The sequence below is a fragment of the Pseudophryne corroboree genome, chromosome 2 (assembly GCF_028390025.1).
Source record: "Pseudophryne corroboree isolate aPseCor3 chromosome 2, aPseCor3.hap2, whole genome shotgun sequence".
NCBI lineage: Eukaryota > Metazoa > Chordata > Amphibia > Anura > Myobatrachidae > Pseudophryne > Pseudophryne corroboree.
Genome location: NC_086445.1, coordinates 504,236,667 through 504,253,879, shown reverse-complemented (window position 1 = coordinate 504,253,879; position 17,213 = coordinate 504,236,667). Strand labels below are relative to the sequence as shown.

General features: G+C 45.0%; 1 protein-coding gene and 1 long non-coding RNA gene across 6 annotated transcripts in view; one reads left to right on the top strand and one right to left on the bottom strand.

Annotated features, from left to right (window-relative positions):
* LOC135031591 (uncharacterized) overlaps positions 1 to 1,327 on the top strand; it is a 56,942-nt gene extending 55,615 nt beyond the window's left edge. Inside the window, exon 3 of the long non-coding RNA XR_010227267.1 lies at positions 1,140 to 1,327. This is a non-coding gene — a long non-coding RNA (uncharacterized LOC135031591). The remainder of the gene's footprint in view (positions 1 to 1,139) is intronic.
* BCAS3 (BCAS3 microtubule associated cell migration factor) overlaps positions 1 to 17,213 on the bottom strand; it is a 2,144,796-nt gene that overhangs the window by 615,241 nt on the left and 1,512,342 nt on the right. The window contains exon 24 of one of the 5 annotated variants that reach the window (XM_063954019.1): positions 1,898 to 2,019. The exons of the other annotated variants lie outside the window; for them this stretch is intronic. Coding sequence (XP_063810089.1) covers positions 1,913 to 2,019 — 107 coding nt within the window. The 3' untranslated portion in view covers positions 1,898 to 1,912. Of the gene's footprint in view, positions 1 to 1,897; positions 2,020 to 17,213 lie in introns of those variants that run through there. 5 annotated transcript variants of the gene reach the window in all.

Sequence of the window (17,213 nt, the reverse complement as noted above, 5' to 3'; positions counted from 1 at the left end):
GTGATTGCATCATTGTGGCCCCACCTCTGCTATACAATGCCATGATTACTAGCATTGTGAAGTGGGGGGCAGAGCCACAATGCCACCATTCAATGCTGGCTGGGTGGTTCTGAGTGGCTTGCCCACTCGTCCGGGTGGCTAGAAGCACCACATGATTTTTGGGAGAGTAGAAAAGTATAGTTTACATTTATGTTAAGCTACTGAATTGCGAGCAAGTGAGTAAGAAATAAAGAAGGGTCATTAATGAGCCCAGGTTATGTTATTTGCTTTATTTATAATGTTTTAGTCATGCAATATACAAATATTTGTCCCAGACCGCTCTGCGGTGTGTAGAAGTGACAGGGAACAAAGTGCAGTTTACACGGTCTTTCAGTGACTAGTGGAAAATGTGTTTTTAATATTAACACAAATATTCCTAATACCCAAGGACATGCAAACACACACCTACATTAACAATACTAGATTGGATCTACTGTATTACTAGAAAAGGGAAGGAATTTTGCCAATATGAGCTATCAACATTAGCATAATATGAGCATAGCAGTCACTAAATAGTTCAAAGTTCTTCACTTAAACTCAAGTAATAATTCAGATTTTAATTTTATAAACCAGTGCTAGGCAATTTCTATGTATGCACTGCCTATTTGTATGACAATACATTGATTCTCTAATTAACCTTAACATAACAACCAGAATCAATTTACATTAAAATCAATGGGAACCATAAAAAAAGAATGTCAAAATAAAAAAATAAAAAATGCATGCCTATATTGCATTAAGAAACTGATCCTTTAATGGATGGTTGTATAAAATGCGATAATGTACTGCATAACATCTCATATTCTCAAACACTGACTCTGTCAAGGCACAATATACTCATCAGAACACGGAATAAGTGGGTTAATTTTGTGGTCACATAAGCTGGCCATCCTGTGAACGTGCTGTATATATGTGAAGAGACAGCTGCTTGGAGGACCATGATTCACAGCTTGGCTTTATGAGCAGCTTCGGCACAAACACAACAGAACTGTACACAAGTGCTGAGCGAATTAACTGATGGGATCTTTGAAGCCTCACTAACCCAGATTAACTAAAGACCCAAAATCTGTGAAATCACTATTCAATCTTCTTTTTTTCAGACTAAATGTGTCTGGTGTGGGTGAGGATAACGAGACACTACCAAGCCATCTGTCACGTGTGGAGAGCCGCTTCAGGAAATTAATAGCCACACCAAGAGTGTGGATTTGTGGCACTATTTAAATATGTTCTTTTCAGTGTCACAGTTTCGAGACGTTACGTGACATGCAGGTCATTGATAAGTGCATGTTGGGTCACAGAATTATCTATGATGATTTTTGGAATATACTGGCAACCTCTTGTGACTGAAAACAATCCTTATATAACAGTATATTGGTTATGTTCCAAGCTTTTAAGTGTGTATGGAACTGTCTTACAAGCAACAAGTCATGATAATGTGTCTATCTATTTGACTTACTTGAATCATTTCTGTTTTGTTAAGATTGTAAACCTCACGAGAAGGCCCCTCTTCCCTTTTGTGCTATTCCTTCCCTCACTTATACCATCATCTCCGCCTCACTGCCTACAACGGCGCCAAACCTTTGGGTTTCACCCATCAATCAGCTGATTTGGGTCTTATGACTGCTAATACACCAATGTCTATAAACTTTGCTCTTGCTCTGTAATGTTTTGTACTGTCATTTTTTATTTTTTTGTGTTTATATTGTTCAGGTTTATGCATATTGTAAGGCGCTGTGGATCCCATATGTTGCCATATAAAGGATAATAATAATGTGTGTGTGTAGGTCCAGCATGCCTTCAGGGGAAATAGTTACTATTTTCTGGTGAGAAGAACAACTTCTATCGCTGCCCTTTGGAACTTACCAGTAACATTTTACCAGGTCAGTTGAGTGAAACTAGCTGGTAGTGGTAAGAGGACTCTTGGTGCCTTCTGCACATGCACAGTGGAACTGGAAGCTTCAGCTTGGGTTACTAGTTTGACTTTTGTGGGAGAAAAAAAACTATTGAAAATTAAAATCTAAAAAATATTTTAATAAAATCTTAAAAAATAATTCAATACGGGACATTACAATTAGTTGTAAGGCTTTATCTAAATAAATAACGTTTTTTTTTGTTTTCGATAACATAATTGCATCACAGTAATCCTTTTAGAATAGTCTTTTCCATTGTTTGCATTGTGAAATTATTGGCAGGGGCAGGTGAAGATAGTTATCATTTGTTAGGGGGCTTGTTAATTGGGAGTGGTCTATTTATGTAAACATATTTTTTTGCAAACCCTGGATTTCTGCAGGGTTTTTTTTTTTATAAGCATCTTCAAATAATGCTTTTAGGTCTGAGAATGCTTACAAAATACCACTGAGGGAGATGGCGGGACACTGGTGACGCGGCAAACATTGAATACGACTGTGATATCTCTGGTTTTGGTACAATTATAGTGCGTGCATATGTATACACATATCTAATAATCCACTGCTGTGACATTGTATCATCCAACAGTGCGATGAGATTTCTTATTACCTGTTTATGTACGATGACCTTTTGTAACCTGGAAATTCTCATTACGATTTGTCACAGTGATTGAATAACAGTTTATAGATGCTTCAATAAAAAATTTTTTTTTAAAACAAAATACCACTGACATTTTTGATACTAAAGAAATTATCTCCTTATTTTCCACTTAACACTGACATTAGATGGCAAAAGGTATAACTAGGATGGCTAATCCCGGGAATCGGGATTGAGAAATGATCAATCCCAGGATTCCCGGGATACCCGGGATTGGCTGCTTTTCAATGTGTCTCACCCCCCCTGCTCAGCTCAGATAACTTACACCAATGTGACAGTCGTGAGGGGGCGGGGGCTTGGGACACATCCTAGGCGATCCGGTGGGTGGCCATAGCAGGGCGGCGATGAGGTCCGGTTGGTTGGCGGATGGCTGGTTGCGCAGCGTGACCTCTGACTTCACATCACGCTGCACAGGCCAGCCGGAGCCCCTGGGGGGGTGAGCAGGGGTAGCCGGGCAGCGTGTGAGCGTCCCGAGGATGCTCAATGCTGCCCGGCATAACAAAAACTAGGTTGTTGGCCAATCCTTAAATCCCTGGGATTTGAAGCTCCAATCCCGGGATTGAATCCCGGGCAATTTTAGGCCGGACTCCCGACGATACCGATCTCAGTATTGGCCACCCTAGGTACAACTATTATACCACAGTATAGCCATCATTCCAGTATACGTTCAGGATTCCAGCAGTCTGGATCCTGGCAGTCGAAATACAGATGCCAGAATCCCCAAAACTGTCAAAACACATACAATGTAATCCAGACCATGTCAGCATCCCGACAGCCAGAATACCAAAGGTAAGTATAGGATTAGAATTTGGCTGGGGGGGGGGGGGGGGTTAGATTCAGGTGCCAGCCGGGAAGGGGGGGGGGTTAGGGTTCGGCTGCAGTGAGGTGGGGTTAGGGTTATGCACCACTGGGGGGGCAGGGGGGGAGGCAGGGTAGGTCTAGGTACTGAGGGGTGAAGTCAGGGTTAGTCACTACCAGGGGAGGTTAGGGTTAGACTGCGGTACGGGAAGGTTAGGGTTTGGGGGTTGGGGGTGAGTAGTAGAACATTACCTGAACCCTGTTGGGATCATGACCATTGGGATACAGGCGTCGGTATTGTGACCGCTGGCATTCCGTACAACGGGATCACATACTGATCCCATCATTGCAGCAGATTTATATAATTATCCTTTAGAGAAATCATTATACCACCTAGCAGCATCAAGGTTACTACAGTGATAACTGTAGCCCATAACTGTAGCCCACAAGCACAAGAAAGCATCTTATTAAAGATACCAGCAGGTAAATTATATTGCTGTTATGATACCAGTACGTCTGACCAGAGGTGATCTTATGACGGAGGTCAGAGTACTGGAATGGAATGCTGGTTACGGGAGCAGGAAAGCCTAGTAACCCCTGGCGCCCTAACTCCGTTGTCTCGCCCGTGTTATCAGAAATCCCCTGCGAGACTATGGTTGCTTGAGCCCATGGCAGCCGCGTTTGAAGGGCGGATTATGTCTGCCCAACTCCGATGCCCCCTCAGGTCTTAATGGGAGACAAAGGGAAATCCGAGACAGGGTGATAACAAGGGGCCCTCTGACTAAGCAACCAGGCCAGGGGCTACAAGCTAACTAACTTAAACCAGAAGTATGTGCGGACAAACCGCCAGGGAAAAGGACAACCAAAAATCCACGAATCCGTTACTCCTATCCAGCACCGCTGGATACCAGAGTGGATTTGTGGGAGCGGAATCCTCCGCAAAAGCTCCGAAACACAATGTAACCAAATAATAAATAGTAAGCGGTCAAGCCGCAACACACGGCTACGCCGCGACTCACGAACACCACAGGATGTTAAAGGTGCTCGGTCAGGACTCCAGGAAAAGATGACAACTTCCGAGTATTGGACCACTGAGGACAGGAACGACCAGATAGACAGGACTGGAAAACTCTCTGCAACAGACACAGCAAACAGGAAGCTATTACCGGCGTCTGTGAGAAGTCCAGAGAGTGCTTTTAACTGGGAGCTCTCCAATCAGGAGCCAGACAGGGTAATTAACAATCATGCCGTGCAGCTGCATGCTGCACGGCCAGGATACCAATGAGGTGATTAATCTAGACCCAGCAACGGGGAACGCGGTCCGACAGTGGCGTCCCTGTTGCTAGGGTCTGAGCGGCTCTGTGCGCCCGGCGTCTAGCGTTGCTAGGGAGCCGGCGGCTGTCCGCATGCGGCGTCCCTAGTTGCTAGGCGCCGGGCCGCACTGACGGGCGGACCCTCGGCGCCTAACAATTGCCACTGTTTGGTACCCATAACCCAAGGATGATATTTTCTTAAGATAACAATATAATACTATAAAATTTCATAATTGTCCAGGCCAGAGATGGAAATGTAAAGGCAATTAAAAATTGGAAGCGTAAGTGGAACAGCACCTTTTAAAGAGGAAAGCACACACAAGCTCTCTTAATGGCTAGAAAGCATTTTGAACTGACACTGCAATTGATCTGATGCAAATTATTGAACTCGTAATCATACACATTCCAAAGTGCAAATATATCAATTATTAATAAGGGGAAATGCTGGATAGAGTATATGTTTTTAACAATGAATAGGCAAATTATAAGATGGATGAGTCTGAGATGTACATCAATCGCTAACTTCATCTCAAAATGATGACATGGACGAAGGGACAAAAATAAAGTAATGATGTATTTATGATGCTGAGGTTAGGATTTTTTTTTTTAAATGATAAAAGAGATGACAAGATGATTTTCTCTGTAGTATTAGGGTACAAGATCAGAATTAATTGCATTGAAAAATCTTTTGCCATTGTTTATTTTTAAGGCTTCAACTTTTTTTCAGAAGATCTCCTTATTCACCATTTAAAGTGCATTCTAGCAAAAAGTCAAAACAAAATATCCAATTTCACGACACGCAGTGACCCAGATACTGTATTTACATGTTTTCAAGCCACCACTGAGACGCAAGGCTAAACACTACAAAAATCCTGCCTGTGTGGTTGGTGCTAGATATGCACAACCTGTGTGTGAGCACCATAGTTTTCTATATCCAATCATCCACTACCAAGTTTTTTAAAAATGACTACATGACATTATTTACTCCATTTACATAATCATTAGTTTAGCTCGTTCTATATAACCAGAATGTTTGTTTTTTCCAGCATGTTTACTAGATATCACCAAAGGCCTTTTCCCAGCTTCCCAATTTACCATGTAAACTCCCTGCACTGTCTTACTCACAGCCTATCTCATAGACTTCTATGGGGACAGCCACATGAATCCATTTAACAAGTGGCAAATTGAATAGATTTGTGCTGTTAGCTTATGTGTGTTAGGTTTTTCCTCAATGGGGACCAGCAAAGCCAGAGAGACTGCACATGCAGAAAATACTGGAGCCCTTTGCCAGTAGTACGAGGCTGTCTGTAACTAGAAAAACATACTTGGAATGGAGCGGGCTTTCATGGGTTCAGCATGGTAAATTACAGAGGAATGGTATATGATATATAATGATTGTTACTGAAGAGCCATTGTAAATAAAACCCTAAATAACTTTAATATCAGTTTTAGTTATACTCTAGGCAGTTTGAAAAACCTGACCTGTGGAAATCACCAGTGGTTTTAGATCCTAATTCAGATCTGATCGTAGATGTGCTAAATTTATCTACTATCAGTTTCTCAGACATGCGGGGGGACGCCCAGCACAGGGCTTGTCCGCCCCGCATGTCTGGCCCTAACCTTCCCTGCAAGGGTGCAAAAGCATCGCACAGCTACAATGCTTTTGCACCCGGCGAGTACTGTAGCTCCCTGCCAGTGTAGCTCCTGCATGCTGGCAGGCTGCTACTCGCCGCATCCTGGGTTAGCATCTCACTGGGCTCCCGGGGTGCGCGTGCACACCCCACATAGGGATTCCGACTGTGATCACTGCCGCCGCAGCGATCCAGTCTGAATTACCCTTTTAGTCCACTACAAAGAGTGCACACAGGCAGATATTTCAGTCCTTTCCCATACAATAAGACGGAATCACGTTGAAGAGAAAAATTTTGCGCAAAAAAAACAGAATTCATATTAAGTCAATATTTCCTGGTTCGACAAAAGGCATTACACAAATGCAGACTGAATTTCAGCAGTTTGCAGGATTGGAATGATTTATTACCTGATGGTCATGTTTTATGCTAAGAGTCTGTGTAGATCATACACTCAGAAAAACAAAAACAAAAGGTACCTCAGCCAGAGGTGCAGCATGCTGGTTAATAGACAATGACCTAGGCTGTTTGTGACCTGAGACAGTGGCCTTTAATCATTTGCCAGCGCTTTTGTTTAGTTGCATGTTGCCACTGGTGTAAATAAAGGGAACTCAAAGTGATAAATTTGTTACTTATTGCCCAAGGCAACTGATGGCTTACAAAAGCGTTCCCGTGTCACACTGCCCGTGGGCAATCTCAGCAATAAATTAGAGAAAATCTGCTTTGTTTTTTTTCTTCATATTTTCTAAAGATGCTATTCCACAGAAACATTGTATCTGGCATAGCTGGCCGGAGAAGTCACTGACCATTGCAAATCTTTAACACTACAACAGGACAGCATGAAAGTCAATATTTACAACTATTGGTTTATGCCATACTAATGAATGTTTGATGTGTGCAGAACTCTATAAAGACATTGGGGAGGCTGATTTACAGCTGTACAACAAGTCTGCATACACAACTTTACTCAATTAGTGGTGATTCAGAGTCACATGCATCTCAGCCACATCTCCACTTACGGCAACCACCTGGCAGCCCAGCACCAAGAGGCGTGAGCCAGGGGCGGGCTCCCTTCAGTCTGGGCCTGGCACTACAGTCTCGACAATGACCTCCTTTAGTAGCCCTATTTACTGGACTTGAATTGCTGTAACTTAATAGAAACTGGAAAAATAGAGGTGTTCCAAAACTTTAGACTGGTATAGTACGAGTGCTCTTTTTACACACATGCAGTATCAGATTGGAGCATGAACTATCCACCCCATACTTAAAGGGTGTGGCTAGCCAAAGAGGCATACAGGCACCACAGAGACTTGAGTAACCATTAGGGTGCATGGTCTAAATACACGCCATTGTAAAACGAATGTAACAAACTTAAGAGCCCCATACACTAGAACGATAATGGCCGATTTCATCTGATTTCGACCTTTTGGGTCGATTTAACGGATGGAAAGTGGCGAATCGAAAGTGTCAGATTGTTAGTGCAGCACTTGTGATATGTCGGTTCCCGCAGGCATGGCTGGGATCGCATAAGATACATTGTATGCAAAAGGACCGCATACGATGTAACCCTTGCGATCCTGCCGCCCAGGAGGCTGCTAGGCGGTTCAAGGGAAATCGTATGTAACATGAGGGTCCGACATGTCGCTGTAGTGTATGGGGCTCTTAAGGCCCCCATTTATCAAGCCTTGGAGAGTGAAAAATTACCAACCAATCACCTTCTAACTTCCATGTCACAGGCTGTGTTTGAAAAATGTCAGTTAGAAGCTGGTTGGTTGGTACTTTACTACCGTCCTTTTTATCACTCTCCAAGGCTTGATAAATCTGGGCCTAAGCTCTTACCCCTGGGGTGACTTAATTGTAGTTGGCTTTAGGGTGAATCTTGGTGTACATTCTACATATGTAAAAACAAGCACCCATGTTCATCCGTGATCCTGCTCCACCACGTAACTGTCCCTCTTATAAATTAACAATGTATAATTCCAGTGCACATTCTGGAACCTGAGCCCTAGAGGAGGGGGTAAGGCCTCAGGCAGTCAGGCCCACCAGGGATTTCCTTTGTACACTGTGGGCCAGTACGACCATGTACACAAATACTCCATCAACTAATTTTATTGTCATTTTATATTTATAAAGAACCAACGTATTATGCTTCATACAAATACATAATACACTGTCATTTGAAACAGAAGGTAAAGCGGTGTATGGCACTGCTACATAAGATAGCAAAATACCAAATGCAGGTGACTCAGAATCTGTGTGCGGCTATGATAAGGCAGGAGCATTATCAAAACACTCTGCAACATGAACTGGCCACTGAATGTAAGAATAAAACTATTATACTCTATACAGACACTACAACTACCCAGTGATATACAAAAATGCCATAGTGCATTACAGGCACTTGAAAGGGAGGGCTAACCTAGACAAGAAATAACACAAGACCTGACCACAGAACATAAATGTACTCAGGGCCGCTGAGAGGGATGTGCCTGGGTACTGGGCTGCATGGCTAGATTCTGGAGATGCATCCACGCTCCCTAAAAAAACTTAATAAATATGATGGTGCAACACACTGCTAAACAAAAGGTGACATTCCCCCCCTCCCCCCATGCGCCTTTCAACAACTGACCCGTGGCGCCACAAGCTGCAAGGAGGACATGTATCCCCCTCTGTAGCACTGCAAAGGCGGACAATGTCCTCTCAGCATCTGACCCGGGCACCCGCTGGACCCATCCAACAGGCCTGGGTAAACAGTATTCCCCCTCTTGGTGACACTGACGGTACTATAAGTACATATATAGGACACTACAATTATGAACTGAACTATATATCATAATCCAATTTTTTTACAACATATATAGATATACACAAGACACTACTACTAGCAAACATAAGCTGCCCACTGAATATAATAACACTCTTCTATGGGTATCTGCATCTAACCAACATACTGTAGCTTCACCAAACTTGGTTGAATCATGCTTCACTAGAGTATCAGAATTTTTTTTCAAGGCACCCCCAGGCCAGACGTTTCTAACTCATAAATCCAGGGAGAAATTTTTTTTTTAAATTAAGTAAATTGTGCTTACCTGTCATCCTTAGGTTCAGTTATGTGGTAGTGGACAGGGTCTGCTTCTGATTGTACACATATTTTATGATTGGCAGCGACCAGCTCTGGTTTTGTCTATAACACTGACCATAAATAATTTGATTTAGTTCTGGACCACCAACCTGAGACACCCCTGCACGTGACTCGTGGCCAGAGCTGGATTATTGCTTTGGTAGGCCTGGGGCACTTAAGACTGGGGGGTCCTAAAGAGCTATACTGGGGATGCAGAATGGGCACTATAAATCAGGCCCTTGGTCTGCAACAGCTCCTCCTCTCCCAGTCCTACAGCTACTGACACTGACCTGCCGTGTAGCCCCACCCCCTACTCATATATCTGAGAGTACAGGAGAGCAGAGAAAAAGGATTAGATCATCAGGAGAAGAGAACAGGCGAGCAGAGAGAATGACAGCCTTAAACCACACCTCTCAATGACATCGGCTGTCAGTCACCAGTAGGGCAAAGGAGAGGCAAGCTGAACATCTATTGCAGTGACAACATCACTGCAAGGGACAGGCCTGAAACCTTCTCTACTTCAGCTCACAGTACAGTCTTTTCCTGCATTGCAGCTGTATTAAAGGGATGGTGGACCACCTGAGAGAGGGGGAGCTGCGGAGACCACCTGAGAGAGGGGGAGCTACCCCCTCATTAATCCATCTCTGCTCGTGGAAACTGACAGAGCCTTAGCATGCGGTTTGGGAACCATTGCTATATATGAAATTGATACTAATTTATTATACTATTTTAGTATACCCAACATAACCTGCCCACTGAATAGAATTATCAAACAAAGTGTCTAGCCCATTGATGGGGAACCTTGGCACTCCAGCTGTTGTTGAATTACACATCCCAGCATGCCCTGCTACAGTTTTATCATGGCCAAATAGCAAAACTGTAGCAGGGCATGCTGGGATGTGTAGTTCAACAACAGCTGGAGTGCCAAGGTTCTCCATCACAAAGTCATACCCATCAACATTATTTGATCAGAGGAGTTGAAAGTAGTATCATCCTAATCATGGTTTTGGAATAAAGTTACCAAAATCAACTGATCAGAGATATCTAATCTACACCTAATCCATATTGTATGGGACTAGACATCTGAACCGCAGTACATATGCTACATATGTTTTTAATATTTTTCCTCTATTACTCAGATCTGGTAAGCTTACAGTACAAGGGCATACCAATTGTTGACTCTATTAAACATGATTATACTTTAGAATTAACTTGTTCCTATAATTTCTGTGCTCCCATATATGCTTGTGTTCATATTAGCACTTGCAAATATCTGTATTTATCAATATATCAATATTATAATGAATTTGTATGTAAATGTTTGTTTTAATACAGTAAGCATATTATTGCATACTGATATTTAAGCATGACTTTGAAAATAGCCTATCTTATTGAAAGATGTGTGTCATAAAAATAGGATTTTAATTACCTACCGGTAAAACCTTTTCTCGTAGTCCGTAGGGGATACTGGGAATCCGTTTAGTAACATGGGGTATAGACAGCTACAGTAGGAGCCATGGGTAATATAGAAGTTAGGAGTGCTGGTTCCTCCCTCTATGCCCCTCCTACCAGACTCAGTCTAGGAAACTGCCCGAAGAGACGGACATACTTTGAGAGAAGGATATAGAAAAGGAAAGTGGTGAGAGTTCGAACCAGCACAACCATAACAAGAGGAAAGCCATGCTAACCAAAACTTGTGAACAGGAGCAGCAACAGCTGAACCAAACAACAGTAGTCAAACAATTAACCATGCAGGAAGAACGAGGCACCGAGCGGGCATCCGGTATCCCCTACGGACTACGTGAAAAGGATTTACCAGTAGGTAATTAAAATCCTATTTTCTCTTATGTCCTAGGGGATACTGGGAATCCATTTAGTACCATGGGGATGTACCAAAGCTCCCAAACCGGGTGGGAGAGAGCTGAGGTTCCTGCAGAACTGACTGACCAAACTGAAGGTCCTCAGAGGCCAAAGTATTGAACTTGTAAAACTTAGCAAATGTGTTCGAACCGGGACACCCCAGGGCAGCCGCCCAAGGAGAACCCACCGGCCTAGTACAGTGGGCCTGTAGAGATTATGGAACCGGCAAGCCTGTTGTGGAATAAGCATGCTGGATAGTGAGCCTGATCCAGCATGCAATTGACTGCTTTGAAGCAGGAGATCCAATCTTATTGGGATCATAGAGAACGAACAGCGAGTCCGATTTCCTGTGACGAGCTGTTCTCTTTACATACACCTTTAAAGCCCTTACGACATCCAAAGACTTTGAAGTAGCAGAAGTGTCCTAAACAACTGGAACCACAACAGGTTGGTTTACGTTAAACGCGGAAACCACCTTAGGAAGAAATTGCTGACGAGTCCTGAGTTCAGCTCTGTCTTCATGGAAAATTAGGTAGGGGCTCTTGTAAGACAATGCCCCCAACTCCGACACACGCCTTTCTGAAGCCAAGGCCTACAGTGTGACGGTCTTCCACGTAAGGTACTTTACGTCTACCTCCTGTAATGGTTCAAACCAGTCCGATTGGAGGAACTGCAGCACCAAATTGAGATCCCAAGGTGCCGTGGGAGGCACGAAGGGAGGTTGGATGTGCAGAACATCTTTCAAGAACGTCTGGACCTCAGGGAGATAAGCCAAGTTTTCGGAAAGAAAATAGACAGGCTGAAATCTGGACTTTTATGAAGCCTAGACGTAGGCCCACATCCACTCCGGACTGCAGAAATAGCAGGAAACGTCCCAGATGAAATTCCACCGAAGAATATTGTCTGCTCTCACACCAAAAGACATATTTCTTCCAAATACGGTGGTAATGTTTAGACGTTACCCCCTTCCTGGCTTGGTTCATAGTCGGGATAGACGTTACCCCCTTCCTGGCTTGGTTCATAGTCGGGATAACCTTCTCAGGAATCCCTCTCCTGGTCAGAATCAGCCATTCAACTTCCATGCCATTAAACGTAGCCGCGGCAAGTATTGATAGGCGAACGGGGCCTGTTGCAGAAGATGCTCGCGAAGAGGTAGAGGCCATAGATCTTCGATCAGCATCTCGAGAAGATCCGCATACCAGGCCCTTCATGGCCAGTACGGAGCAATGAGTATTGCTTGAGACTTTTCCCTTTTTATTCTTTTTAGAATTCTTGGGATCAAAGGAAGTGGAGGAAACACGTACACCAGCTGGTAGACCCACGGAGTTGTCAGAGCGTCTACCACCACAGCTTGTGGGTGTCACAACCTGAATCAATACCGCTTGAGCTTCTTTTTGAGTTGAGAGGCCATCATGTCGATTTGTGGATATCCCCACTGACGTGTCAGCCACCGGAACACCTCCGGATGAAGGTCTCTCTCCCCCGGGTGCAGGTCATGTCTGCTGGGGAAGTCTGCTTCTCAGTTGTCCACTCCTGGAATAAAAACCGCCGACAACGCCACAGTGTGTTTTTCCACCCAGAGGAGAATTCTTGACACCTCTGCCATTGCGGCTCTGCCTTTTGTTCCGCCCTGTCGGTTTATGTACGTCACTGCCGTTACACTGTTCAACTGGACCTGAATAGCCTGATTCTGACAAAGAAATGTGGGCTGCTGAAGGGCATTGTACATAGCCCTGTGTTCCAGGATATTTATTGGAAGGACGACTTCCTGACTTGCCCATCTTCCTTGAAACTGCACCCCCTGGGTGACTGTGCGCCAACCTCTGAGGCTCGCATCTGTGGTTAACAGAATCCAATTCTGAATTCCCGAACCTCCGACCCTCGACTAGTTGAGAAGTTTGCAACCACCACAGGAGGGAGATCCTGGCTTTTGGCGAAACAGACGAATCCTCTGGTGCATGTCAAGATGCGATCCGGACCATTTGTCCAACAGATCCAGTTGGAAGGGCCTCGCATGAAACCTTCCGTGCTGAATCGCCTCGTATGAGGCCACCATTTTCCCCAGATGGCGTACGCAGAGATGCACCGAGATCCAGTTTGGCTTCAGGACAGCCCGAACCATCGACTGGATTACTATTGTCTTTTCCAAGGGAAGGAATACTTTCTGATACTCTGTGTCCAGTATCATTCCCAGGAAAGGAAGCCTCTGTGTTGGGTCTAGGTGGGATTTTGGTAGGTTCGGAATCCACCAGTGATCCAGGAGTAGTCTGGTTGAGAGAGCAATGTTGTCCAACAACTGCTCCCTGGACGGTGCCTTTATCAGAAGATCGTCCAGGTACGTATAATATTCACTCCTTGTTTGCGGAGTAATCACATCATCTCTGCCATCAGTTTGGTGAACACTCCCGGTGCTGTGGAGAGAACAAACGGCAGGGCCTGGAACTGGTAGTGACAGTCCTGCAGTGCAAACCATAGATAAGCCTGATGAGGCGGCCAGATCAGAATATGAAGGTACACATCCTTGATATCCAGAGACTCAAGGAATTCCCGCGCCTCCAGACCTCCTCTCGGAGACTCCATCTTGAATTTGAACACTCGTAAGTATGGGTTCAACAACTTGAGGTTTAGAATTGGTCTTACCGAACGGTCTGGCTTTGGTACTACAAACAAGCTGGAATAGTAACCCTTGTTTTGTAGATGAGGTGGAACGGGAACAATGACCTGTGTCTGTAACAGTTTTTGAATGGCATCCTGTAAGGTTATTCCTGCCTCTTGTGAATGTGGTAAGCTTGATTTGAAGAATCTGTGAGGTGGGAGCTCCTGGAACTCCAGTCTGTAGCCCTGGGATATAAGGTCTATGACCCAGGGATACTGGCATGATCCTGTCCAGATGTGACTGAAGAATTTTAGTCGGGCTCCCACTCTACAGTCTTCCAGGCATCACGGTCCACCATTATGCGGAAGGTTTTGAGGAAGCAGAGCTTGAACTCTGTTCCTGTGTACCGGCAGTGGCTGGTTTCCATGGTTTACCTCTAGCACCTCTGGCGGCGGCAGAGGGACCTCTGGCCTTGACCCTAAACTTAGCCGTCCGAAAGGACTGTAAGTTGGACCCTGAATAGGTCTTCCTAGCTGGGGGAGCTGCAGAACGTATGTATTTGGACTTATCCGCAGTAGCTTTGGAGTTCCATTTGTCTAGTTCATCTCCAATAAGGCCTCACATGTGAAAGGTAGGCCTCCCACACCTTTCCTGGAGTCCGCATCCGCAGTCCACTGGCGTAGTCATAAACCCCTGCGCGCATACACTGCCATAGCTGTAGTGTGTGCATTAAGCAAGCCTATCTCTTTTATGGCTTCCACCATAAAGTTCGCAGAGTCCTGCATATGTTGCAGGAGCAAAATAATCTCCCCTTGAGGCAAGGTATCTAACCTCTCAATTAGGTTATCCGACCATTTAGCAATGGCTTGTGTAATCCACCCACATGCTATAGTTGGTTTCTGGGCCACTCCTGCAGCAGTATACAAAGATTTGGGTGTAGTCTCAATCTTACGATTAGCTGCATCCTTTAGGGAGGCTGCCCCAGGAACAGGTAACACTATTTTACGTGAGAGCCTGGAGACGGATGCATCCACTACCGGTGGATTCTCCCATTTTATCCTATCCTCATGAGGAAAAGGAAAAGATGATAACAACCATTTAGGAATTTGAAATTTCTTATCAGCATTTACCCACGGTTCTTCAAACAGGGTATTTAGTTCCTTTGACACAGGATAAGTGGCTGAGGATTTCTTCTTTATATTAAAATAAGATTCCTCACTCTCCTCTGTCACCTTATCAGAGACATTCAGAACTTCTCTGATAGCTTCTATTAGAGCCTCTATTCCCTGCGACAGAGGGCCCCACCTCAGAGTCCACCTCACCCACCTCCATTTCTGACCCGTCATCATAAGAGTCAGATTGCAGGATATGGGCCAAAGTACGTTTTTGCGGACAAATGGCAGGGGACTGAGACGCTGGTTTGGGGACTGAGTCTTTTTTCATAAACTCAGCATAGATTGTCTTAAGTATTGCGTCTCTTTCTCATTCCGAGATAACTTAGTAGAAATTGTGAAAATCATTCGCCTAATGGAGTCCAGCCATGTTGGTTCTGCCCCACTAGCCTGGGAAGGGATACTACATTGAGTACACACCAGTGAACCCCCTGGAGAAGAGGAACACTGTGCCTTACATGAAAACACACTCTTTGCCTGAAATACTGTAACAGTGACAGCACACACACACAGGAAAAGGTTAAATGCACAATTAACCCACAAAGAGTCCTTCCAGGGAGACACAGAGAGAGTATGGAACCAACACACTTCGCCCTTATCGCTAATGTCCAAGCTTAGCCGGGTCGCAGACTAAGTACATAGATTAGGGATTTAGTACACAAATAATTGCTCCCCCCCTGCTATGACCACCTGATACCACTGAGGTAATCTGGAGTCTCTCCAGAGGAGTTGCGCTTCCCTGTCAGTCAGCATCTGTGTTAGCTGCAGTAGGAAAAATGGCGCTTGAGAGCTGCTGGATCCGCTCATAGTGAAGCCCCGCCCCTTCAATGGCGCGCGGTCTTCCCGCTCTTCTTTATACTGACCGTATGTGTCTTAGTGCATAAAATGAAGACAGACTCCTTTTAAGGCTTTGTTGCCAGTCTGGGTACTGTGTCTGCTGTTCATCGTCTGTGTCTGTACACAGTCGGGAGACCCAGTCCGCCTCCGTTTAGAAGCCGTGCGTCTCCCAACCCTGATGCCGCGACAATGGCTGGCGACCCGCTAACCAGGACGCCGGCTTAGTACTTACCACATTTCATTCTTCTGGCTCTGTGAGGGGTGGCGGCGTGCTGCGGAAATGTAGTTGGGTTTGTGAATAGTTCCCTCAGGAGCTAGCGTCCTGTCAGCAGGGAATGGGACCATTAACTCTGAAAGAGTTTGGCCCATCCCCTCCCCCCACTAAATCCCACAAAGCAGGCAGGCTGGTGCCATCCAGTCCTGCCTGAAAATAACAAACTCAGAAAATTAATGCAGAAAACACTTCAGGAGCTTCCAGAGATGTGACTGGCTCCTCCGGGCACATTTTCTAAACTGAGTTTGGTAGGAGGGGCATAGAGGGAGGAGCCAGCCCACATAATCAAACTTCTATAGTGCCCATGGCTCCTAGAGGACCCGTCTATACCCCATGGTACTAAATTAATTTCCAGTATCCCCTAGGACATAAGAGAAATATAAGTATTGCATCGTTTTGGAATCTTCACCTGCTATCATTGCAGATTTTTCTCCTTCTCTTTCGATAACTTGTCACATCTAACGCCTTCGTGCGCTGCAAGGCTTTTGCGGTCAGTGCCGTAACTAGACATTTTAGTGTCATGTGCAAGAAACAGTATATGTGCCCCCCACTCCCCCCCTGGATATCATCATTCAATCAAATCACTGCACTTATAATATATTTTTAATATAAAATACTATTTATTGTATTATAGAACTCAGCGAGCCACTCACCCCCAATCTCTGTGACTGAGGGTTGGGGTACAGTCACTGTGTCTCTGGGAGTCTGAGGCAGTGACGTGCGGTGGGGTGAGACTACTGCTATGTTGCACCTGCTGCTCCCTTACTGGAGTCACTGCTGTTGCTGGCTTGCTGCTGTCCCGTCCCAGTCCAACTAGGGGGACCTGACTTGCTGCTGGGTGCTGGGCTGGGATGTCTGACCTGACTGCAGTGCCAGACTGTCTGACTTGAGTGTCCACAACACTCTGATGAGCCACACTAAGTCCTTACTCCTGCTTAGTGCCCACTGCCCCTGCCTGCCCAAATGCCACGGTTCCCTGTGGTGCTGGGCACTGTTGGAGTGGGCTGGAA